Source organism: Trachemys scripta, chromosome 21, assembly GCF_013100865.1.
Source record: "Trachemys scripta elegans isolate TJP31775 chromosome 21, CAS_Tse_1.0, whole genome shotgun sequence".
Lineage (NCBI taxonomy): Eukaryota > Metazoa > Chordata > Testudines > Emydidae > Trachemys > Trachemys scripta.
Window position 1 is genome coordinate 18,072,666 of NC_048318.1, and position 23,619 is coordinate 18,096,284.

At 44.5% G+C, this 23,619-nt stretch overlaps 2 protein-coding genes across 5 annotated transcripts in view; both read left to right on the forward strand.

Moving 5' to 3' along the window:
* UBE4A (ubiquitination factor E4A) overlaps positions 1-14,293 on the forward strand; it is a 28,638-nt gene extending 14,345 nt beyond the window's left edge. For 3 of the 4 annotated variants that reach the window (XM_034754588.1, XM_034754587.1, XM_034754590.1), the window contains exons 11-20: positions 215-522; positions 1,578-1,710; positions 3,938-4,125; positions 5,716-5,816; positions 5,945-6,058; positions 7,760-7,934; positions 8,068-8,248; positions 9,163-9,310; positions 11,434-11,591; positions 12,929-14,293. In XM_034754588.1, coding sequence (XP_034610479.1) covers positions 215-522; positions 1,578-1,710; positions 3,938-4,125; positions 5,716-5,816; positions 5,945-6,058; positions 7,760-7,934; positions 8,068-8,248; positions 9,163-9,310; positions 11,434-11,591; positions 12,929-13,067 — 1,645 coding nt within the window. In that variant the 3' untranslated portion in view covers positions 13,068-14,293. The remainder of the gene's footprint in view (positions 1-214; positions 523-1,577; positions 1,711-3,937; positions 4,126-5,715; positions 5,817-5,944; positions 6,059-7,759; positions 7,935-8,067; positions 8,249-9,162; positions 9,311-11,433; positions 11,592-12,928) is intronic. The other variant, XM_034754591.1, reaches the window with a different exon arrangement.
* A 1,231-nt stretch (positions 14,294-15,524) lies between these two features.
* ATP5MG (ATP synthase membrane subunit g) lies at positions 15,525-23,102 on the forward strand. The gene is made up of 3 exons (XM_034754772.1): positions 15,525-15,683; positions 20,481-20,641; positions 22,913-23,102. The coding sequence occupies exons 1-3, from the start codon at positions 15,620-15,622 to the stop codon at positions 23,009-23,011; spliced, it is 324 nt and encodes a 107-aa protein (XP_034610663.1). The 5' UTR covers positions 15,525-15,619; the 3' UTR covers positions 23,012-23,102.
* The last annotated feature ends 517 nt before the right edge of the window (positions 23,103-23,619 follow it).

Here is a 23,619-nt window from a genome sequence, read left to right on the forward strand (position 1 = left end):
TTCTGCTTATTCAGATGGAATGGAGCAGTTTCTAAAGCTGGTACTGTGCTCTGCTTTTTTCTGCCCTCTCAGCTGCTTCTGCCAGCTGCACAACACCGCTCGGTATTACACAGGCAGGGTACAAGTAGGTGCACATTTATGAGTTATGTGGGCAATTTGTATTAAATCTATTTTCATCTAGTCTCTGGTATTCTCATTTTTGTTTTGTGGGCAGGTTGCATGATCAGATGGTAAAAATAAACCAAAGCCTTCACCGGCTGCAAGTAGCCTGGCGAGAGGCTCAACAAAGTTCCAGCCCTGCAACAGACAGTCTGCGGGAGCAGTTTGAACGCCTGATGACTGTCTATCTCTCCACCAAAACATCAGTGACTGAGCCACAGATGCTACAGAACTGCCTGAATTTGCAGGTGTCCATGGCAGTTCTCCTGGTCCAGCTGGCTATAGGAAACCAAGGGACTGAGCCTATAGACCTGACATTCCCTTTGCCAGTCGTGGAGCACAGTGCACTGGCTTACGTACCAGGTGAATGAGATCACTCAAGATCACTGCTTTTCATTAAGACAAACACACCTTTAAAGGGAGAGGGCCAAGCAACTTCTCACCTTAAAATTACTTTAGTATCCTTTTCAGTTTGCATTATGTATACAGTATATGGTCTGACTCTTTCGGAGGTGCTGAGCGCCTGTATTTTGCAGGAACTCAACACCTTGCAAAATCAGGGCTGTAGGCCCTGTACAGAAACAATGTGAAGTTCTGCTCCAAAATTTCAAGAGTGCAGATGACAAAGTGATGAGCATCATAGAAATGACTGAGAGCTTAAACTTGTGATTCTAAACAGATTGTGCAAGCTAAGCCAGGTTTGGGCTGGATGTGTGCTGGCATGGGAATTGTCCATGGAAATTCTGAATTTTCCAGGAAGTGATGTGATGTTGGTGATCCAGTAGATAGCGCTGTTCTGTGTCAGAACTGAACCAACACCCCTGTTTGTTGACAGGGGTCACTGTAGTGGTGGAAGTGCTGTCTTTCAGATGAGACAAACTAAGGTCCTGGCCCCTTTTAAAAGTATCAGGCACTTTCTGTACGAGCTGAAGTGTCCAATCCTAATGTCTTGCCAAATTCCAATGTAGGCAGAATGTAATTACTCATCTAACATTTCCCCTGCAGTTTCAATTGGATATGGATCCTTCAGCTGTGGTTTACAGTTATGTACTGCTAAACAGCTACCAGGTTTCACCCCAAAGGTGACTTGTCTCCATGGTGGGGGTGAAGTGATCTCTGTTTACAGTAAATTGTATCAGTTTGGGGATCCTTTAGAATTGTGTGTGTGTGTGTATGTATGTATATATATTTATTTTTTTTGTAAATACAAGATGTTCCTGTTGGGTCTAGAGATACAGTTTTTACAGGCTGTGCTGGCATCCTCAATAATTGCTTCATTTGTTCATTGGCATTAAACAACCATGTTAATTTTAATCACCATTAGAAGCACTGGGGGGGAAACATAAAGGGAAGGATAGAAAAGAGTGCCTGAAGGAACTTCCTGGGGAGACACTAATACTTATGACTTCTGTTCACAGAATTCTTCGCTGATAATTTGGGTGATTTCTTCATTTTCCTGCGGCGTTTTGCTGATGACATCTTGGAGACTTCTGCAGACTCTCTGGAGCATGTCTTTCACTTTGTTACTGTTTTCACGGGTGATGTAGAGAGGTAGATAAGTTTCCAGCCCTTTGTCCTTTTACATTTACTGCAAAGCATCCAGAGAGAGAAACAAACAAGTAAAAATCATAAGGGGTGTCTTGAGGTTTGATGTAAACGTTAATGACTCAGCTGATCTACCGGAGCGATAGCCAAGAATTTTACCCACGAGAGGCATAATAAGCAAAGAACTTTACCCCAAAGCTCTTGGGCTTCATGTAAGGCACAAATGGGAGTTCAGCATTTAGTTCCTTGTTAAAGCCAAATTAACTGTAATGTTGGGAGTCTATCTAGTTACAACTGGTTGTTAGTGAACTTTGAGTCACGATGGAATGCCTGACACTTGCATTTCCATTAAATGTTGTTCCCCGATCTTCCCCATACGTCCCTGAAGGAGGAAGCTGAAGTGCGTCTCCCAAAATTGTTTTCACAATCAGGTATATCTCCATAAAACACCTATCTCATAGAACTGGAAGGGACCCCAAAGGGTCATCGAGTCCAGCCCCCTGCCTTCACTAGCAGGACCAAGTAGTGATTTTTGCCCCAGATCCCTAAGTGGCCCCCTCAAGGATTGAACTCACAACCCTGGGTTTAGCAGGCCAATGCTCAAACCACTGAGCTATTCCCCCCCCCCCCCCTTATATTCGTGTCAAAAAAAGAAAGGGATTTTCACAGCATTTATAGTTGTAGGGAAGAGTGCTGGGGCATCAGGACGGGTAGTCTGGTTTATCACTGCTGCAGAAGCAAGTGAGTATGTGTACAATAGTGTGTTTATATGTAACAGATGAGGTCAGCACATCTCCATCTATCTGAAAAGCACCTGAAAAATACTTCCTTTTATTGTTCTACTACTACTGTGATGCCTCAACCAAGGAAACAAATAGGTATTGTGTGTGTACAGCGGAACTTGGCCTTGGTGAGCACCGCTTGTGATTGCTTGGCTAGGAATCAAAAACTGCTTTCCAGAATCCATTGGTGCTAACGTGTTTGTCCCTCCTTTACGCTGATCACTGGGGCTTTTGATTGTAAGGGTCAGACTGAAAGAAATTTCAAACCCGATTTTTATTTCCAAAGACAGGAAATAATTTTGCACCTTTTTGTTGCTGTTCAGCTGCAGGTAAAGAACATTACACTAAGGGCTGGGCCAGTTAGAGAGAGTTTTAACCTTAGTGACCTGCTGTGGCGCTAGGGGACAGATGTTCAGAAATGAGCGCTTGCAATTCCAAGTGAAGTCACTGGGAGCTGCAAGTGCTCAGCACCTTTGAAAACCAGGCCCCACGCACCCAGTAGAACTTGTGCTGTCTTTGAAAAATGGAGATTTTGCTTTGTTCATGACTGATTTGGGAAATTTCCTGCTTTCTGCAATTGGATGTTTTGCTAATGATCAAAATAGGGGTTGTCTAGATTGGTCTATTTTAGTTGTTTCTGAAACATCTGTTGCCTCGGTGCTTGTTGCGTAAGCACTGAACAAAATTATGACCAGAGTTATTGATCCTTGTGGTAAGATATCATTGTGTACACTGTGTTCATGCTATTCATTTGTTAATATTTGTGTGTGCATAATTATATTCATGGCAACAACAGGATCAGGTAAACTCCATCTTCTCCCTGGGGTGCTATTTGCAACTGCCCAGCATGGGAGTTGGGAGAATCGGGGTCTGTTCCCACTTCTTTCACTGACTCTGCAGTTTTGGACAGGTCACTAAACCCCTGTGCCCCACCTATATAATGGGGACAATAATGCTTACCCAACCGTTGCTGAATGCTCTCAGATATATTAGTAAGAGCACTCTGTAAGTTCAAAATACTTCTGCTGTTCTATAAGTAGGAGACAGAGGCATTAGACAGGTTCAGCACATAGCTGATATAACAGAATGTTTGCCACCAAAACACATTTGGGCTAGGGCAGAAAAGTCACAACTGATGAGCAAGCACAATGTGCAGTAATATGCATCACTGAGAGTGTGTTCTAGGAGGGATGAGGCCAAAAGCTTCAACCTTCATTCCCTTTGTAACCCTTCTGTCCGAGGTTTAACCACTAGTGACTGAGAACGACCATGGCATGCTGTTAGGAATGCAAGTGGTAGGTCAGGTTATGTCAGAAGTTTGGCTGCACAAGTGTAGTGGTGTTAGCCAGCCCTTCCCCATGTGGATGGCCTCAATCTTTGGGATTCTCTTTGGTCAGTCAAATTCCCCTTTTGCTCTAATCTGCCCTATCCTATCATTTTTTCTTTTCCAGGATGAAGAATCCTCACCTGCGAGCCAAGCTGGCAGAAGTGTTGGAAGCAGTGATGCCTCACTTAGATCAGGTCCAGAACCCGCTTGTCTCCAGCATGTTCCATCGCGAGCGAGTGTTCTGCTCCTACCACCACGCTGCCCATCTTGCAGAGGCACTCATCAAGGTCTTTGTGGATATTGAGTTTACAGGTAAACAGGGAAGGGGAGGGATTTTGTCTCTTACCCTGAGAAGAATCTGTGGGAGGATGTCTGCATGCTGTGACATACCTTGTTCTATTGACAGTGGTGCACCAAACCTAATCTATTCAGGCTTGGTCAAATCCATTAGACCATATTAGACAGATGGCACTTTAGCAAACATGCAGCTATTTTGAATTGCTGATACATGCAAAACTGCAACATATCAGGAAAATAGATGCTCTGGAAAGCTACATTTCACGGTCTAATCAGGTCTATTAACGCACTTCTCTAGCCATGCCCACTAGGGGTTCCATCCTGCTCCCATTGAAGACAGCAAAACTCACATTGATTTCAGCATGAGCCTGCCCAGCTGAGGGGGAAATGAGCACATTTCCACACTCACAGACCTTCCATAGATAGCTTTTCTCACAGACCCCTCCAGACACATCTGTATTCTTACCGCCCTACATCCCAGCCACCATCCTAGCCAGGATTCTCTTCTCCCTCTTGATCACCTCAGTCCGAGAGGGAGAGGTGCTCTCCTCTCCTCTCACAACCAGAGTCTAAGTATGTTGCCTCCACAGCATTTCTGGCCCCTGCTTCCTGGACCTGGACCTCTGCATTCGACTGGCCCTTGCACACTAATTTTATATCCTGACATTGTGTTCGTTTATTCAGGGTCCTCGTCCCTAAGAGGTATCCAGCAGCTCAGTAGACTGACTCAGCACTGCTTGCCTTACATGCTGAGTGGTTAATCCAGCTCCCACTGAAGTCGGTGATAGCCTTGCTACTGACGTCCATCGGAACAGGATCGAGCCCTTTGTCTGATGGGGGGTGGTTGATGCTGTGTGCTTCAACTTGGTTGCTTCCTGTGAGCTGACAGTCAGCACTTGTGCTATTGCAAACCACTGCCAGGGAAGTGGTTTCAACAACACAAACACAGTGAACTCCCAAGATACTGTTATTAACTGGGATGCTTATTCCAAGGGAAAATGGAGCAAAAGCATCGATGTACCAGTCACTTTTTAAAAGTCTCTCTTACTTTCGAAGGCACTAGCGTTGGCCTCTTTCCTGTTTCTTTGTGGTAAAGAGGCCTCAAAATCAGGACAGTTATCTCCCCAGTTAACTTTAACAACTCCTTTAAAATAGTACAGGAACCCCTCGGATGTCAGAGTCCTGTCATCTTCCCCAGACTGAGCCAGACCAGTTGCCTTAGTTGGGTAAAACTCTCCAAGTGCATGTAAAGTCTGTATAAAATAAAGTCCCTGGGCTCTGTGAAGCTTATACAATATTGGAGCGGCAAAGCAAGAAAAGATCATGCAACAATGAGTCCAGTGACAATGGCAAGTTTATATTTGAAAGTAGCGTTTAATTGGCTCTTGCTTCCTGACTTTGGCTGTGTTTCAGGAACCTGCTGTGAAAGTTATTCCTTGCTGAGCAGGGTGCACTGGGAAGTCAGCTTTTGAGTTTTCTCAAGGAAGTGAGCAAGTGTCGCTCTCCCCTGGCCTGATGCTAAGTGTGAACTGTGGAGAGGTTAAAAATACAGTGCCGATTCTTGCTGCTGAATTGAAACTTCCTCTCCCTTTTGCTTTTATTTAGGGGATCCACATCAGTTTGAGCAGAAGTTTAACTATCGTCGACCCATGTATCCCATTCTCAGGTACATGTGGGGGACAGATTCATACCGGCAAAGTATAAAGGTAAGCTAAGATAAGCACGTCAGGAGTTTGTTTGGTTTGTACAATGCTGTATTAAGTGTTGAGTTATGTGTCCTTAAGTTTGAACTGTGGTGGAGCATTAACTCATCATTTCTGTGTGTGACTCATAGGGTCTGGCTGATTATGCCTCGGAAAACCTAGAGGCAATGAACCCTCCTCTCTTCCTACGCTTCCTTAACTTGCTCATGAACGATGCCATTTTCCTGTTGGATGAAGCCATACAGGTAGGGCTTGGAAGGCGCTCTAGCTGTGGCACCAGAAGCAGGCACAGCTCCTGTATTTGAGATGGCTGATTAAAATACCAGACCTATATCACAAGTGAAATTAGGCTCATCCTAGCTCCTAGTGATGTGTGTCTACATCAGATGCTTTTCAAGCAGTTTGGCAGAGTTCAGCTAGATTGATAGTCTGCTCAGGGGAAACCAAGAGGTGGAGTACTGAGAGGTGCTGGAGGGCATGATTGAAGGACATTGGCAGAACTGTGTTGGGACCTGGGACTAGAACCCCAGGGCTCTTGCAGACCAAGATCAGTATTGGGTTGGTGTGGCTGGAGGGAGGGAGGAAGCCAAAACAAAAGAAGGTTTTTCAGGTCAGCACTGAAGTACATTGGCACAGTCGTGAGGAAGTCTACCTGTTGCTTATCTGAGCTATAACTGGCTCATGTGAGTCTTCTTGCGGTTTGTGATTACCAAATCCCTCTGGCCTCCTTTGCAAATGCCTTGTTATCTTAACAGATGCTGCTGTCTCAAGACAGCCTTGTCCTTTGGGCTTACAAGGCATCAGACCCAGATGAACTTCTTTGTCCCCAGCGTGTGATTATTTTCTAACCACATCTTTTGGAGCTGCTTCTTGCTACTATAAAAAGGGCCCTTTGTTTGGAGAGCTCAGCAGTATGTCCCATGGTGGAAGTGTGGGCCTGGGGACTAGCAGATGAGCCAGGCAGCATAGATGTAACCTACCTGCTTGAATGTTTATAGGTTCTTCCTAATGTTGCTTGTGGTTTAAGTGAATGTTCTGTGTTTGTTAAACGTATGTGGCCGTGGGAGCCTTGTGTAAACTCCGAGAGAAGAGCTCCTGTCATTGACAGAGTTGGCTCGCTGTGGGACTTACTGTGACCTGGAACTCTGCTGTGTGAGGTTCACTACATCACCGGGAATACAAAGAGATCCACAGCTGCAAAGAAACTTAAAAGTTACTTCCATGTTATGGCTGAATCTTACTTAACCCCAAGAAATGAAATCCTTGATTAATCTGCTTCACCCTTTACTCAATCCTTCTCCGCCCACCTACCAGTTTTTCTCTCCTAGTTTCCCTGATCCTTTTTGAGGCCCTATGTAATTGTTGCTGATCTCTTGTTCAGCCGCAGTGAACTAAACTCTTTTTGGAATCTATCAGTCAGCGCTTCTGCTGGTAGTAGGAAGCTCGTGAGAACTTGTGCTGACATGGCAGAGGAGAGGTCCAGTCTGTAAATTGGGTTCTGTTGTGCCTGGCACCCAGAACTTCAACTGATACTCTGGGTTAATTGATTTCCTTTCTTGGTTTTGGTTTATTTGTGTAATTGGTGCTGGTGACAAATACCCAATTGAAAGTACTTAGACTTAAATTCCCTGTTTATCTACAAGCTACATTGATCACAGACAGCAGCAGTTAAGGCTTCCCCAAAACTGCTCTGTCAAGGGGCTTCAACCTACCCTCAAGGGAAGAGAGGAGTGCCTCCATGGTCCAATTCAACCCAGGCCCTCTTTCCTGGGGTTGCTAATTTTGTAGTGATGTTTCTCTGATGTGCACATCTGGCGTCTAAGAGACTTCCCGAGACCTACTGAACTCATGGAATGATTTCCCATCTGAGAGGGGATGAAAGCATTCTGAGCTTGCCAGGTTTACTAAGTAGACCATTGCTCACTTCCTCTGCTTTATCTTTACAGTACCTCAGTAAAATAAAAGTTCAGCAGATAGAGAAGGACCGTGGTGAGTGGGACAACCTGTCCCAGGAGGCTCGTCGGGAGAAGGAGTCCAGTCTGCAAATGTTTGGTCAGCTGGCTCGCTTCCACAACATCATGTCCAATGAAACCATCGGAACCCTGGCCTTTCTGACCTCGGGTACGGACAGCAAATCCTGCTGGCTGGGAATCGGAGAGTGGCAGTGGTGGGGAGAGCTTTGCTTGGTTTAAGGGGTTGGTGCAGAAAGGTTGATTTATTTTGATGCTCAGAGAGCTGTTGTCTTTTATTCCAGAGATTAAGTCCCTGTTTGTGCACCCTTTCCTTGCTGAGCGCATCATCTCCATGCTGAACTACTTCCTGCAGCACCTGGTTGGTCCTAAAATGGGAGCATTAAAAGTCAAGGATTTCAGCGAGTTTGACTTCAAACCTCAGCAGCTCGTTTCTGACATCTGCAACATCTACTTAAACCTTGGGTATGTGAGGGTGTGAGGAGCTGCAGCGGGGCAGCAGTCCTGGAGAAATAGGACCCCGCTACACAATGGATTCATGTTGCTGGGGTGGCACAGAAAAATTATTTCTGGGTATTTATCTTGGTAATTCCATTAGCGGGATGCTGCTGAGGACCAAATTCTCTCCTGAGTTGACTGCAGTCAGCATAAATCCAACCAGAAATTATTTTGAGTTCTAAAACTTGTTTTTAAACCACCACCCCTCATGTGAGCAAATAAATGTTTAAGACTTTAAAGAGGGACTCCGAATAATGGAGAGTCTATCTATTAAGTATAGCAGACTTTTCTCTAGGAAATCTGGCCAGTATAATGCCATTTCATGTGATATATGTAGTTCTGTTTACACTGGGAGCTGAACTCTACTAGCTGTGATTGTGTTTAACCATGGTGGTGTCTAGCAGAGTTCTCTCACAGTCCCCTGGCCAGTGTGTCGTGTGGTGGTTTTGTATGTTGTGATTGATTGATTGGTTGATTCGTTTTTGTCTTTTTTTGAAAATCATGGTAGCCAAGCTATGCTATACGCTGGCTCCTTGTCCCTGGTAGGATATAACACATTTTATAATAGTGTTTTAAAACACCCCCCCCACACCCCCAAACCATCCACACTAGCAAGAGAAAACACCTACAACCCTGGCAGCAGTAGCAGAGTTTTTAAATATGGTTGTAGCTAGTGTACAGCCTGTCCCAGTGTGGAGACCGGCTAGAGGAAACGACTTAGCTGGTATGGTTATTATTCTTTCACTTTGTCATCTCCTGTATGTGTTTACTGAAGTAATTCAGCTGTTGTGCGGGTCGATGTCTCTGCAGCCTAGCAAATCACTCCTTTTTTCACAAATGTCAACGCTTACATTCTCTTTCTTTTTGCAATTGTGGTTCAGCGATGAAGAGAATTTCTGTGCCACGGTGCCCAAGGATGGGCGCTCCTATTCGCCGACACTGTTCGCTCAGACAGTCAGAGTCCTAAAGAAAATCAATAAGCCTGGCAACATGATAGTGGCTTTCAGTAACCTGGCTGAGCGGATCAAGGTGAGAGGAGTAAGAGGGGAGGAGGACAGTGTTGGTGATTTCATCCATTTATCGATGGTCCCTCTAAGGAGAGTTCTCTATTCATATTTTACTATGAAAGTTCTTGAATGTGCCCCTCAGCTCCTTATCTGATTTATCTCTCTCCTTCTCCCCTTGTCTTCAATTGTGATTCCCCCCCAACACCCACTCACGTTCTTCAGTCTCACTCTGGCTCCCAGTCCCAGTATACCTCCCTGGGCTCCTCATCCATTCACAGTGTCGTTCTGTCCTGGGACTCCATTTCGCAGTTTCTTTGCCCTGGCAGTCCCACTTCTCCCCACCCCCATGCATCCTGGCTTCTTGTCAGATTTATCTCCTGTTTCCCAATCCATTGGTAGCCAGTCCTAGTCTCCTCCCACACCCTGACTCCCAGCTTCCGTCTCCCCTCTAGTCTGTCTCCCCATCCCCCTTGTGTCAGTCTGCTTCCCCCACCTCTACAGGGTCTATCTCTCGTCCCCCTTTGCATTCAGACTAGGCAGCTTCCTCTTGCTCACGGCCTGGACAGCAGCAGCAGGGTCACTGAGGCTATGTCTACACAGGGATAAAAGGCGCACGTCTGGCTGGGGTCAGCTGACTTAGGCTCGCAGAGCTGAAAAATCATTGCGCAGACATTCGGGCTTGGGCTGGAGCCCGGGTTCTGGGACCCGGTGAGCAGGAGGGTCCCAAAGCTTGGGCTCCTGCCTGAGCCTCAACGTCTACACAGCAATTTTTAGCCCCAGAGCCAGCTGACCCGGGCCATCCATGCTGTGGGTCTTTTATTTCTGTGCAGTGTACCCTGTGTGCACAGGAGAGAGAGACTCTCTCCTCTTCCTTCCCATGCCCAAACCTTGCACAGCCCACAGCAGCCTAGAGCCTCCGTTTTGAGTAAATTCCTGCTCAGACCCAGGCTGTAGCACGCCCAATGCAGACAGAATCTTCTGGGAATTTAGTTGCTAATATCTAAGAAGTCTCTAATGAGCATATGTAAACTGCAATTTTTTCCCAAGACCAAATGTGAGCAGATTCTCACAAGGATGGCAAAAGGCACCTCCCTCATACACAGGCCAGCCCCTTGCCAAATTTCAAGTCCCCTCTCCAAAGTGTGGTAGTGCTTGAGCTTTTAAAAGAAAAGTTTGCCAGAATATTTTAACATGGGCATAACAACTTATTTTCATAGCTTCATTCTTGGAGATGGCTGAAATTCTCCAAAATAAATTAAGCCTGAGGCAGACACCTGCCATGTAAAATTTCAGCCCAAACAGTTCAAGATTGGCAAAGTTATAAGCAATGAAAACAGTGTCTTACTATGTGAAGTGTTGGGCAACTTGAACAATAGGTTAAAAATACCGTCCCTGCTTGTAATATGTGTACGTAGCTTTGTAAACATGCATGGTGTTTTACAAACCAATAAAAGATGATCCCTGATGCAAAGAGGTTAGTCTACCTAGACAAGACAGTATGCTGTAACAGCTTCTGGAAACCCCCTCAGAGATAATCAGTCTCCGCTTCAGTGCAGGTTTTGATGGAAAGTTACAACCATGATGCTGCTCAGTAGTGATAGCCATGCTCTTCCAACCATGATGTGGGTCAGTAGCGATAGCTATACTCCTCCTAAAAGCTTCCACCCCCAATTTTGCCCTAAGAGGTTTCTGTCCAGCCAAGGGAAGGCTGGCAATTCCTGTCTTCCAATAGATAATTATATTTTTGATGCTTTTGCTGTGTCTGAAACTGAAACCAGGAACTGATTTACATTCTGATGATACTTTAACAACTGTAACTATGCAAATTAAAGAACGATTAGACTTCAAGAGTTTGCAAAAACAAAGCTGTGTGCCCAGTGTTTATTTGCATGCCATAGCTGTGATGTGTTTTCTGGGTTCCTGCAGTTTCTTAGCCATGCTGATATCTGAGCTCTGGTTACAAACCAAAAGGTTTGGTAGAGCATCCAGTTATGTGCATGGACACATTCTGCCAGGTACTTTGCGAGTGAGAAGTGCCTGACTTTCTGCATTGCTAGGCTCCACCCCTTTGTGAATGTGCGAACTTGAGCTGCTTGACAAAGCTTCACAAAACCTAGTGTTAATAGTTGTGCATGTATCTACCAGTCTCTTGCAGACCGACAGCAGCAGGAAGAGGAGACCTATGCAGATGCATGTGATGAATTCCTTGATCCTATCATGAGCACTTTAATGTCTGACCCTGTGATGCTGCCATCTTCCCGAGTCACCGTGGATAGGTCAACTATAGCCAGGCATCTCCTCAGGTATTCAAGAAAAGTTAATTGTGTCTGAGTGAGGAGTTAGTGATTCACTAAAGGTTTGGTGGGGAGGGGTTAGTGCAGGGGTTAGTGCAGGGGTAGGCAACCTATGGCACGTGTGCCGAAGGCGGCACGCGAGCTGATTTTCAGTGGCACTCACACTGCCCGGGTCCTGGCCACTGGTCCGGGGGACTCTGCATTTTAATTTAATTTTAAATGAAGCTTCTTAAACATTTAAAAAACCTTAGTTACTTTACATACAACAATAGTTTAGTTATATATTATAGAATTATAGAAAGATCTTCTAAAAACGTTAAAATGTATTACTGGCACGCGCAATCTTAAATTAGAGTGAATAAATGAAGACTCGGCACACCACTTCTGAAAGATTGCCGACCCCTGGGTTAGTGTTTTTGCTTTCAGAGATTCAGGCAAGACAGAGTGGACATCCCCATGCATGCATACAGTCATTCTCCTTTCCAAATTCCCCACAGTTGCTCCAGAGTTTAGGATCTTAGTTTTGTTATATTTGGAACTGACTGTAATCCATCTGACTCTCTAAAGTGCTAACCATTTATCTAGCTGTGTGCAGTTTGTGTGCCCTGGACCCTGTGGAATTCAGCTTTCTGAAACTTAGAAGTTGCATCCATGTCCAGATTTGCACAGACCAGATTGTTTCTCGTGTTTTTAATGGAATCAAGCATATGAGAGGTGCTCAGGCCTACAGATTGAAGGGGTGGGGTGGGGAGATTAAGACTTTTTCTTTTATTTAAAGGTGATTTCAACATTGGGAAAACTGCAGGTGTTTCTTCACCCTGGTTTATTCAAAAGTCAATGGATAGGTTGGACAGTTTAGTGAGTACAGATAAAATCCAGAAATGTCTTCCAATAAAGCATGAGTATAGGAGATTGCTTTTTTCATCCAAATAGTAGCATATTTCAGTCTGTCTCTAAGTAATCATCTTCTATGTGTTAAGAGTCAGAGGTTTGCTAACTGATCTGGGTTGTGGCTTAAGTTCTCTCTAAAGTACTGTTGTATACTCTGGTACTGAAGCTTATTGTGAACCTGTTCTGTTTTCCTTGAAATTTTAGCCTCAGATGTACCACTGAGAATGATGCGAGTGATGGTGTCATTTTGGAAGTGTCAGTCTTCTGGGGGATGTTTGGGTGAAGCCTAATGATTACACCTAGTAGCTCATTGTCCACAGGCAGGTCTGATTCATTTGATGGAACAGAGGCTGTGCCTGTCTCTGCTCCCTGTTTCTTGGCTTCATAACATCAGTTTTTAATCATAAGACAGTACTGTCAGAGAATGAGTTTCCTTGACTTTCTCTTTCTTATAGTGACCAGACAGATCCTTTTAATCGGAGCCCCCTCACTATGGACCAGATCAGACCAAACATAGAACTGAAAGAGAAGATCCAGCAGTGGCTTGCAGAGAGGAAAAAGCAGAAGGAGCAGCTGGAGGACACACTGAAATGAACAAATGAAAAAACATCCTGACACAAATGAACAATAATTTGTCTGCAAGAGAGCGAAATCCCCTTGCAGAGATGATGGCTGGTGCTCCAGAGAACCTGTGAATCAGCACTACCATATACTCTGTACCCAAGATTGCATTTTGTGCATTGCCACTAGACTTGGAGCCTCTTGCTTAGGCCCTTCCTTTTATCCCCTTCTATTTTTTGTTTCCATTAAGACGTCTCAATAATATCAGAAACCTCAACTGCACTACAGCTTCTCAGCCCAGGAATCCTAAGTCCCTTCTTGCTCTGTTGGCCACTGGTTAATTTTCTTGTGTTGTTTGTTCTTCACAGTGTTCACTGTTTCTAATGACTGTCATGTCACACATCTCAGTGGCTGTCAGCCACCACCAAAAAACTCTTCCTTGTGACTGAAGTTTCCTCTCTGTTACTCCTGCTTTGGCTCCAGACTTGTTTAAACTATGTAATGTTCTATCATATGATGTTTAATGTGAAAAAAAATGCCTTTGTCCACAGTAGCTCTTAAATTTGAGGCTTGCGAGGATGGAAGAGGTTCTTATGCAATTTTGTCTGTAAATATTGATTGTGTACAAGGGTTCGTGTTCAGCATGGTACATTGCAATGGGGCAGCACTGAACTCAAAACATTTAAAAGATAATATAAAAGTTGGATGTGAATCTCTTAGGGATAGTTGGACTATTTAGCCGTTGCTATAACAAAACTCTCACTGGGACTAGGGAGGTCATGCTGGAAAAACATGATACTGGTTTTAGAAAAGTCTCTCACTTGGCTGTCGGGGTCAATACCTGCTGTTTTACTCAAGGGGCAACCATGCAGAAACTCGACATATCCAGACACACAGGACAAACTCTTCTCTAATTGGGGTTCCTTGAGTCTCCACATCATTTAAATTAACCTTAATTAGTCATGATCATCTGCTAGGTTTGAGAGCCTGTTGGAAACGGCACTGTCTGTGTATAGACTGTGTACATATTCATACAGGTACACTATAAATCCTGTCTACATTTATACTGTACTTTGTGCATGTTAATATGTATCCAGTATGTATATATACTTAGACACATGCTTTATCAATAAAAATGTCAGGCTTCAAGTTTCTTTGAAGTGCATATTTGGTCTTAAGGTGAACTTGTTCTGAATGGGAGATCTGGGGCAGGTATAACTCCTCTCAAGTGACACTTTATCTCTGTTGTTGTATACAACTATTAAGCTGATTTTTCCCCAGCTGTGGTCATAACCATACCCTTCTACTGGGGACGTGTCTGCAACAAGAAATGCAGAAACAGCTGACATTTTTATAATGAAAACTAAGAGTGAAGCTTGGGCTTACTGTTCAGGTTACCTTAAAGAATCTGTTAAAATGAGTCTACTAGATAAGACCTTAAAACATAAGTCTTCTTCCCTGAGGGTCGTATGTATGTGCACTCATGCAAACCTCGAAGTACCAGAATTTGAGCCTAAATAAATAGTTTAATATATGTTTTATTCTTGAGGGGCAGGTGTGTGTTGGTTAGTTATACTTATGCATGAGGTTGGCTTACTATTCAGCTTGTGGGAAGAGGGGGTTTTGTGCTGGGAGGAAGGGAGTACTACAGGGACAACTATCCAGAGCATCAGGCACAAGGCAGAAAAATAAGAAACATGATTTTTGTGGCGGCTAGCTTCCACCCAGCAACAGTGTTCTAGTTCAGAGGACTTCACCAAGATGGTCACTGAGACTTACTATAATTTTTCTCTCCTAAAACAAAACAGGGTGTAGTGTTTACCTAGCTATGGCAGTGATATAGGTTCATTACAAATGCCTTAGAGCCATTGAGAACACAAATGGGAAGAAACGGGGGAGTCTGAGAGTGTTCAATCATTAAAGTGGGAGGACTTAATCTTAAATTATTCAAGTACCCTCGAGAGGGGGACAAGCGCTTTGGAGGCTGCCTTGGGAGGAGGATCTAATCCCAAAGCTGTAACCCAACAAGCAATTTTGTAGAAGTGGCATTTTTGGCAGTGCACAAGGCAGAGGGTTTTCTTTCAATAGGTTTAGGCTTTGCTGACCTGCACACAAATCCTATCCCATAGGCCAGGGGTAGCCAGTTACTTTTTTTTTGTCAAAGTCCAAATTTCTTGGTCAAGATCCAGACAACAGAGAAAATAATTATAATAAAAGTTAAATAGCAGCACGTGGGCAGGGGCAGGAACCGTCCACAGGAGGCTTCTGCGCGTGCGCCGCTTTGGCTCCCTCCACGAGACCAGCTTGGCGTTGCGCGTGAGCAGCCGTTCATGGCCGATAGGTGTCTTCGGCAGGCGCCTGATCAAAATGTTGCCTCTGAACGGGGAAGAAAATGTCCCCTGCCCTTTCCCGCAGGGCTGGGCGTGCGCCCGGGCCGTCTGGGGGTGTGGCGAGCGGCGGCGGTGTGAGGCGCTACCGGGGCAGCCCTGACGCCGGGGGCCTTCGGGGTCCTGCTGTAGGTGACATTCAGGCTCCGGCTCCTTCCTCTTCCTCAGGCGCCGCAGCTGCCCCGCGCCGGTTCCGCCATGGCCCAGGCCGCCCAGAGGCTGGTCCAGCGCGTCGCCACCCAGGGCCCGCAGCTCGTGAGCGGTGAGAGCGGGCGGGAGTCCGGGCGGGCTCCTGGGGGCGGCCCGGCCGGGTTCGGGACCGGCTCTCGGGCTCCGGCCCGGCCCTGCCCCGGGGGGCCGCGGGGAGCCGCGAGCGGCGCGGGCCGTGCCCGACTCGCCCGCCCCAGGTCCAGAGCGGGGCCTGGCCAGCCCCGGGCTCACTCGCGCCCCCAGTGAGCCAGGGTGACTGTGGCCTCCGCCCCCAGCGCCGGGCCCGGGGGGGCATCGATTCCCTGCGTCGGTAACGGCCCAACTCGGGGTGGTCAGTAGCTGGCCTGGGCCACGGGCCGCACCCAGCCCGCCAGCTGCTTCCAAACGGACCCTGACGTCTTATGTGCTGCTTATCTTGTTGTTGCTTTATCTGGAGTCTGGACCTTGACTGTCCCTTGGGCAGGAAATGGGGGCCTTGACTTCACAGAATTCACCCCCCGTCTAAGCTGTCTGTGTGAGATGGTGAGTGTAGCCCCAGGTGGTGTTTCCGTGGAAGACCTGGCTGCATGGCCTTTGTCACTGGATTGTCCCACCTGTTCCAGTTGTCTTAGGCTCTAGGCCTCTGCTTCGTTTTACTTTCTTCAGTTGCAAGAAATGGATTTTTGTCCTTGTCCAGGTGACTCACTCTCTGTATCTTGTAGCCTCTTACTTTTTAGCTGAGCTTCTTTCTTTTTAAGTGAGCCCTTAGCTAGAGGCTGTATCATACTGTTCAGTGTCAGTGAAAAGGGGAAACTAAACAACTAACAAACTTGGCTCTTGTAAGGTTCTGTAGGATTTCATTGATGACGAAATCTGAGTTTGCAGTAAGTAGAGTTACTAAATGCTAAGGGGTGGGGAAGAATAACCATAGAGAAATTACCTTGTAATGAAGGAACATCCTTTTGAAACACAACTGCCCTTCAAATTAATACTTCTTAGAGGGCTTTATAAAGGAAGGTATTTTTCCTATTTTAGTGATGGGGAAAACTGAGGTACAGATATGAAGTGACTTCTAAAGGTCATGCAGCAGAGTCCATATATCCTTTTCCAGTTCAATACTTTATCACACGGGCAAGTAAACAAACATGGTGGAGAGAAAAAGTGAACTTATTACCAGCCTCCTAAATGTAAGGCCCATGTCTAACAAGGCATTCCAATTGTAATGGGCAAGGGGTTAGAGGCAATTGATCAGGAAGATGCTTAATAGCCATATTTCCAGAGATATTGAGCACCTGTAAATCTCACTGAAGTCTGAGAGGAGCGAATGCTTAATGCTTTCAGAAATCAGGCCTTTCCACCATGAGATGGATCCTCTCAACATCTTCCTTCTACCCAAAAGAAACCAATCCCAAACCACCTGAAATAAACCAATCTTAACCAAAACAGTAAATTAACAAAATTGATATATAGTGTGTTTGTGTGTGTGTATGTATATATATATTTTAATCAGAACTCCCCCCCCAAAAGGGGGACATGCCAGAGATTCCAATAAGTCTATGATGGATTTTGCATTACCAATTTTACATGTAAAGTGCACAGATGCTGTGGTGATGAGCAGCAGTATAAAACCAAATTAGAACTGCTTTTCCCTTGCCCCTACACCTGTATCTTTAAAGACAAAGATTGAGATGGATAGGGTGCACTAACTTGGGCTCCGATATTTGAAGTTAGGATGTAGTGATAAGGGAAATGCTGTGTGGTGCAAGACGTGGTGGATTGTGAGTGTAATGGATGTGACAGATATCTATGAAATAGGGAATCAGGATAGTGAGTTGCTAATAGCAAATATATAAGCTTTGTTTTTGCTAACAAGCTGTATCCGCTCTTAAGAATTCTGCCTGTTCCTCCTCCCTTTTTTTTTTCCTTTTCTGTGCTAGTCTTGATACCCACTTTGTCTTGTACTTTTGGCTCTTTCCACTTGTAGATATCTCAACTGGTGAGAGCTTTGTAATTACAATGCAGCTTTGCCTACAGTAGCTGAGATTCTTTTCCATATGAAATATATGGTCTACTCTGTAATAGGTTTTCATTTAAAAATACTGCAATCTGCCTGTCCAGCTGGGGAGAATATCTCTAACATCAAAATGAAATGTCTTGAAGACTCAAAAATAGAAAAGATATGACCTACTGAGGGCCTAGAAATATTAAGGGTATTAAATATGAGGTAGTCCTTAATAAAACTTTTTACTTCTGTGAGGTTAAAATAAGTGGCTCTATGTAGTCTAGGACCTAGGTTGAACATCTTTTGAGATTTGAAGACCTTAGCTATACTCTAAATCATGTTGCAAAACAACTACCATGGCAGTTGAAGAAAGCGTGGGATTTGGTGGAAAGGCTTTCACTTGAGCAAGGGCCCTTGACTTTGGAATTCACTTTCTCAGTTGGTCTAATAGACTGAATTTTTGATCTTTTGGGTGCAGTGCAGAGTGTCTCTCTTTTTCTGAGACTTTCACTTTATGCTGGGTTTAATTTGGAGGGTGGGTTTCCCTCTTTGAATTATTGATGTACAAGCATCCAAGTGAACTCGGAATGCTTTTTGTAAATTAAAAAAATATTGATTTTTTTTTTGTCAAACTTGTGCTGAATTCAAGGTCATTTATTCTAAAACAAAAGATGGAATCTACCTTCATGAGCAAAGACTTAATTCAGCTGTGATTATGGAAACTGGAGAATTTCCACCACAGTGTTAATTATCCTAATAGTGTAAAGTGTGTGTGTGTGTGTACCCTGAGACTTGTATTAGAGATGTAATTTGCAGGCTGCATAGTTTCAAGTTTACCTATTTAATTCTTTTGCACCATATAGAGCATAATTGTCAGTAGTTAAACTCTTGTGATTAAACGCTCTCAGCCTATGCAAGGATATTGTCTGAGGTGCAGAATGCTGCAGGAGTTCTGATTGATTCAAACAATAACACTGTTTTCACATTACCACTTCTGCAGCTTTTGGGGAGAGGTAGTTGTGCTGCCTAACTAGAAAAAGCTTAATAAAATGCATTTCAACAGTCCCACAATGGATATTAGCCAAGATGGTCAGGGATGCAACCTCATGCTCTGGGTGTCCCTAGCCTCTGATTGCCAGAAGCTAGGAGTAGACAACAGGGATCACTTGATGATCGCCTGTTCTGTTCATTCCTGCTGAAGCACTTGGCATTCGTTACTATCAGGAGACAGGATACTGGGCCAGATGGACCATTGGTCTGACATAATATGGCCGTTCTTATTAAAATGGTTTGACTAGTATAATTCTAACATCTAATTATTCATGCTTCCAATATTGAGGCATGACATCTTAAGAATAGGAGCAACTAAAATGTCTCCTATGGGTACGTCTACACTTACAGGAGGGTCCGGTGGCAGGCAATCAATGTTCTGGGATTGATTTATCACGTCCGATTTAGACGCGATAAATCGATCCCGGAAGTGCTCGCCATCGACGCCGGTACTCCAGCTCGGCGAGAGGCGTACGCGGCATCGACGGGGGAGCCTCCCTGCCGCGTCTGGACCCGCGGTAAGTTCGGACTAAGGTATTCGAATTCAGCTACGTTATTAACTTAGCTGAATTTGCGTACCTTAGTCCGAGGTGGGGGGTTAGTGGGGACCAGGCCTAAGATTCTTACTAGTTAAAGTCCATAACACTCTCTGCTGGCAAAGAACAGTGCTGATATTCATCTTCTATACTAATCATTGTCTGGCAACTTAAATTTGTAGCTAATTGATTGACAATTCACAACCAGCTGGTAGAACTAAGTACTGACCTGGGGTCATCACATTTTAAACCTTTTTATACAGGCTTCCTGAATGGCTGAGTTCCTTGTGATACACATGTTCTGTACTTTAATGTTGTATACAGCCTGATTAAGTGGAGTTGGATGTTAGGAGCACTTTAGACCAGTAATCTCCCCTGGCTTCGGTAAGCTTTGGAGTGGGATGCCAGGTGTTCGTTTTCACCTAAAAACCCTTAAAAGGTTTGGGACCTGGTTACTTGTGAGACTGCCTCTCTCCTTGTGAGGTGCTGCCACAGTTGAGATCAGAAGAGGTGCTTGACCTGGAGCTTCCTCAATATAAATGAGGGAGCTGCCGACAGGGTGTTCTGTGAAGGGTCTTTGATATTTGAAATCACCATCCCACACCTGGTCTGCCAGAGTCCAGATCTGTTAACCTTCTGAGCATGCAGGTAAATTCACTTATTTCCCCTTTCTAAGGCCTGGTCAACATTGGGCGGGGGGGAGGGGGGATTGATCTAAGTTACGCAACTTCAGCTATGTGAATAACGTAGCTGAAGTCGATGTACTTAGATCGACTTACCGTGGTGTCTTCACCATGGTGAGTTGACTGCTGACATTCCCCCATCGACTCCGCCTGCGCCTCTCGCGGTGGTGGAGTACAGGAGTCGACAGGAAAACGCTCGGGGGTCGACTTATCGCGTTTAGACGTGATAAATCAACCCCTGCTGGATCGATCGCTGCCTGCCGCTCTGGGTAGTGTAGTGTAGACATACCCTTAGTTTGAGGTTTGGGCTGTGGGGTGTGTGTGTGTATGTATGTATGTATATAGGCAGTCCTTCGTGTTGTGAGTTATTTATTTATGGAATAGGCAGCTAGAGCACTGGAGGGTTGCTTAGAGCTGAGTTTTTAAAAATTAAATAAATATCTGCTCATTACCAAGGAGCAGCTCTGACTCTTCAGACTGGGTGCATGTTTGGTGAAAGTGGTAAATGAATGTGATGCATGAATAAATATTTGTGTCCAACCCACACATCTGTTTCTTTTAGCCTCCAGTGGATTCATCCTGGTATTTTTCTCTTCCAGCTGCTGTGACTTACTCCAGGCCTCGTTTGGCCACATTTTGGCACTATGCCAAGGTTGAGCTGGTTCCTCCAACCCCTGCTGAGATCCCCAAGGCCATTGACAGCATGAAAGCTCTGGTCAAAAGCTTTCAGTCTGGTCACCTTGCACAGCTCACAGTCAAGGTAACTGCAGGCTAAATAAGAACAGATATGAATAACAGAAGTGTTTCCCCTGGGGTTTCTCCAGCCATGCTGGTTAACACATTTCTAGCTGGGCTACATCTAGCAGCATAAAAAGAAGCCCAGAACGTGACTTGTGCTTGCTCTTTGGACAGAACAGTTAATTTGGTAGACAAGTTGTTGATAAAGCCAGGCCGAACCTGTGCTCTCAATGAGCTCCTTCTGTGACAAAAAAGAAGTTTGATTGGACAGATCACTTCTGCCTTGTGGTGGCTTTTTCCCTAGTGAGCTTTTATACACATTTTAGTATGGCCAGATGTTGATCTTTCCACTTAGTGTCTGCCGCTGCCTTACTGTGGAAGGGACTTCTGAATGCACTGCCACCCTTCTGATAGACATATCAACATGGCCAGCACAGCGTGTAGTGTGGTATGAAGGGATATTGGATAATTGACTAGTTTGGAATTGCTGCTTGACCTTTGCAATAACAACCAAAAGCTTAAGGCTAGTTTTAAAACACTGCTACCTTCTATAGTGCAGTGAGGAGGGGTGGGGCTGTGTTCTGTTCCTGCCAAGGCAGTGATTCCCAAACTACTGTACTGGTGACACCTTTCACACAGCAAGCCTCTGAGTGTGACTTTCCTTTTAAATTAAAAACACTTTTTTATATACTTAACACCGTTATAAATGCTGGCAGCAAAGCAGGGTTTGGGGTGGAGGCTGACAGCTCACAATCCCCCATGTAATAACTTCATGACCCCCTGAGGGGTCCCGACCCCCAGTTTGAGAACCCCTGTGCTAAGGGCTGTAACTCTTTTGGCTTAGGCTCATAGATGCATTTTCCCGGTAAAATATTCTATCCTTAATAGGAATGTGGGCATTGACAGGCTGGATCAGACCAGTAGTTCTTCTAGTCCAGTATCCTGTCACTGATGGTGACAAGTACTAGATACTTAAAAGGATGGTGCAAAACACTTAGAGTTGGGTAGCTATGATAACCTGTCCCAAGGAAAGTTTCCTTCTAACTCTTAATTTTTAGAGATCGCCTTAGTCCCTTCTCAACTCTTGCAAATATCTGTTATACATTTGAATATTCATGTCATCGATGTAAATAGCTCTCTATCTCAATCAGTTTTGAACTTGCTGCTTTTCAGTTTCATTGAATGCCCCCTTGTTCTTGTATTGCACAATGGGGTTAGCCTCCAGGCATTTTTATTATTTATATTGTAAAGCAAGGTCCAACAAACCAGTAATTTCTAGGCCCTTTTTTCAACTTGTATACCCTCTTCCTGATCTGTAAAGAGTAATTCAATAATAGACTTCTTTCCCTTAGGAATGGGAGTGCAAAATGAAGACTAGTTCTCTGAACGTATTCCCTGCAGATCTGGTTCTTTAATTGACTAGTCCGGGTCTTCTGATGGATGCCCCTTTAACTCTTCACATTTAAATCTCTCTTCCTGAAGTTACCTCAGCATTTTGAAAACCTTGTTCATTTATATGGTGTCAGTCTTCAAAATAACTTTTAAAAATAAAAATGGGTCGTCTTTGCTTCAGAATTAGCTAAAAAGTAGAGGTCTGATCTTATGATCCTGAAGCATCGCACTTCTGCTGCATATTTCTCTAGAATCTAGCAGATGCAGTTTAAGAGCTGCAGGTATTTTGTGTACAGGGTAATATTTTCCAGGAACTTATTGAACCACTGGCATGCTAGCTTAAAAAGCTTTTACTTGTGCCATGAAAACCAATAGAGCTGTTGTCATTAAGGAGTGAAACACTTGAAAGAACTTATAGGTTAAGAGTTGAATTGCATTTTTAATGTACCAGCTTTTCATTTCTTAATCCTACCACTTCTAGTAGAGTATAGATGTGCTTTTGGCAGCAGGCTTTTCTTCAACATCCATTCACGTGAATCAAATGTCAATAGGTACCAGATCTGCCCACCAGTACTGAACAGCTATTTCATAGGTCTAGTGTATTGCTTGGCACTAAAACTTGGATGGTCTTTTCAGTATTTATGCTTTAAAGCATTCTCTCTGAAGGGCTCTGAAAGCTAAGCTGTACTTAAGACTTGAGTGCACATTAGTATGTACCATGATTGCTTGGGTGGGGGGCAGTAAATTGTTAATAGCATTCTTGGCTTTAGCTAAAAATGCTATCTCATTAACTTGGGTGGCTTTCTTGCCATCACAACCAAACTTTGTGCATGGTTAACAAAGCAAAGGGAGACATTACGGCAATAGCAAACATTCTAAATTGTGGCTTTCTTTCTTTCAGGAAGCTCTGAGGAACGGTTTGGTGGCCACAGAGGTGCTGATGTGGTTTTACATCGGTGAGATCATAGGCAGAGGCAGCCTGATTGGATACAATGTTTGAAGACTAATCTTTAGTAGTCTTACGTTTCACTTCTTTGTCCCCTAAGTCTGTAACAGTATTTGACAAAATAAAATCAGGAAATGATGTGGAATTGTGGTGGTCTCTGTTAGTGGTATTTACAGTGTGAGCTTGTTCCCATCCTGTTAGCTTTGCCAGCTGTGAAGAAAGCATCAGTTAGTATCTAGCTGCCTGGAGGCCATCCCTCTTCAAGCATTACCACACACAAGGAAATAGTTATACCCCATCCTGCTTCCATAACACTTGAAAATGTGAATCTTTTACCATAGCAGGTTAACTTGGATTGAAACTTTTTTTTCTGGTCATTTAGGACTAGTGCTTGGGGAATGTCTACTGGCTATGAAACCCTTTTGTTTGGTCTGCCAAAGTGTTTATAGCTGGGGATTGTGAACCTCAGATCTGCATCACACAAGCTGGATTTTTTTACTTTTGATTCTGACCGTTTTAGCAGCAGCTGGTATGGAAACCAGTAGAAGCCAGTGCTTTAAATCATGAAACAGCAACGTGGCATCCCAGATTTATCAAATGGTATAAAGCATTCTCTTTAATTCTACCAGGCTGAGTTAAAATATGTCAGGTATATGTAAAGA

What these genes read in the sequence shown, in the direction of transcription:
- ATP5MG (XM_034754772.1), top strand. Translation starts at nt 15,620, where the DNA reads ATGGCCCAGGCCGCCCAGAGGCTGGTCCAGCGCGTCGCCACCCAGGGC. An exon ending in GGGCCCGCAGCTCGTGAGCG is followed by an intron (nt 15,684 to 20,480) that starts GTGAGAGCGGGC and finishes TTTCTCTTCCAG; the next exon opens with CTGCTGTGACTTACTCCAGG. An exon ending in TTGCACAGCTCACAGTCAAG is followed by an intron (nt 20,642 to 22,912) that starts GTAACTGCAGGC and finishes TCTTTCTTTCAG; the next exon opens with GAAGCTCTGAGGAACGGTTT.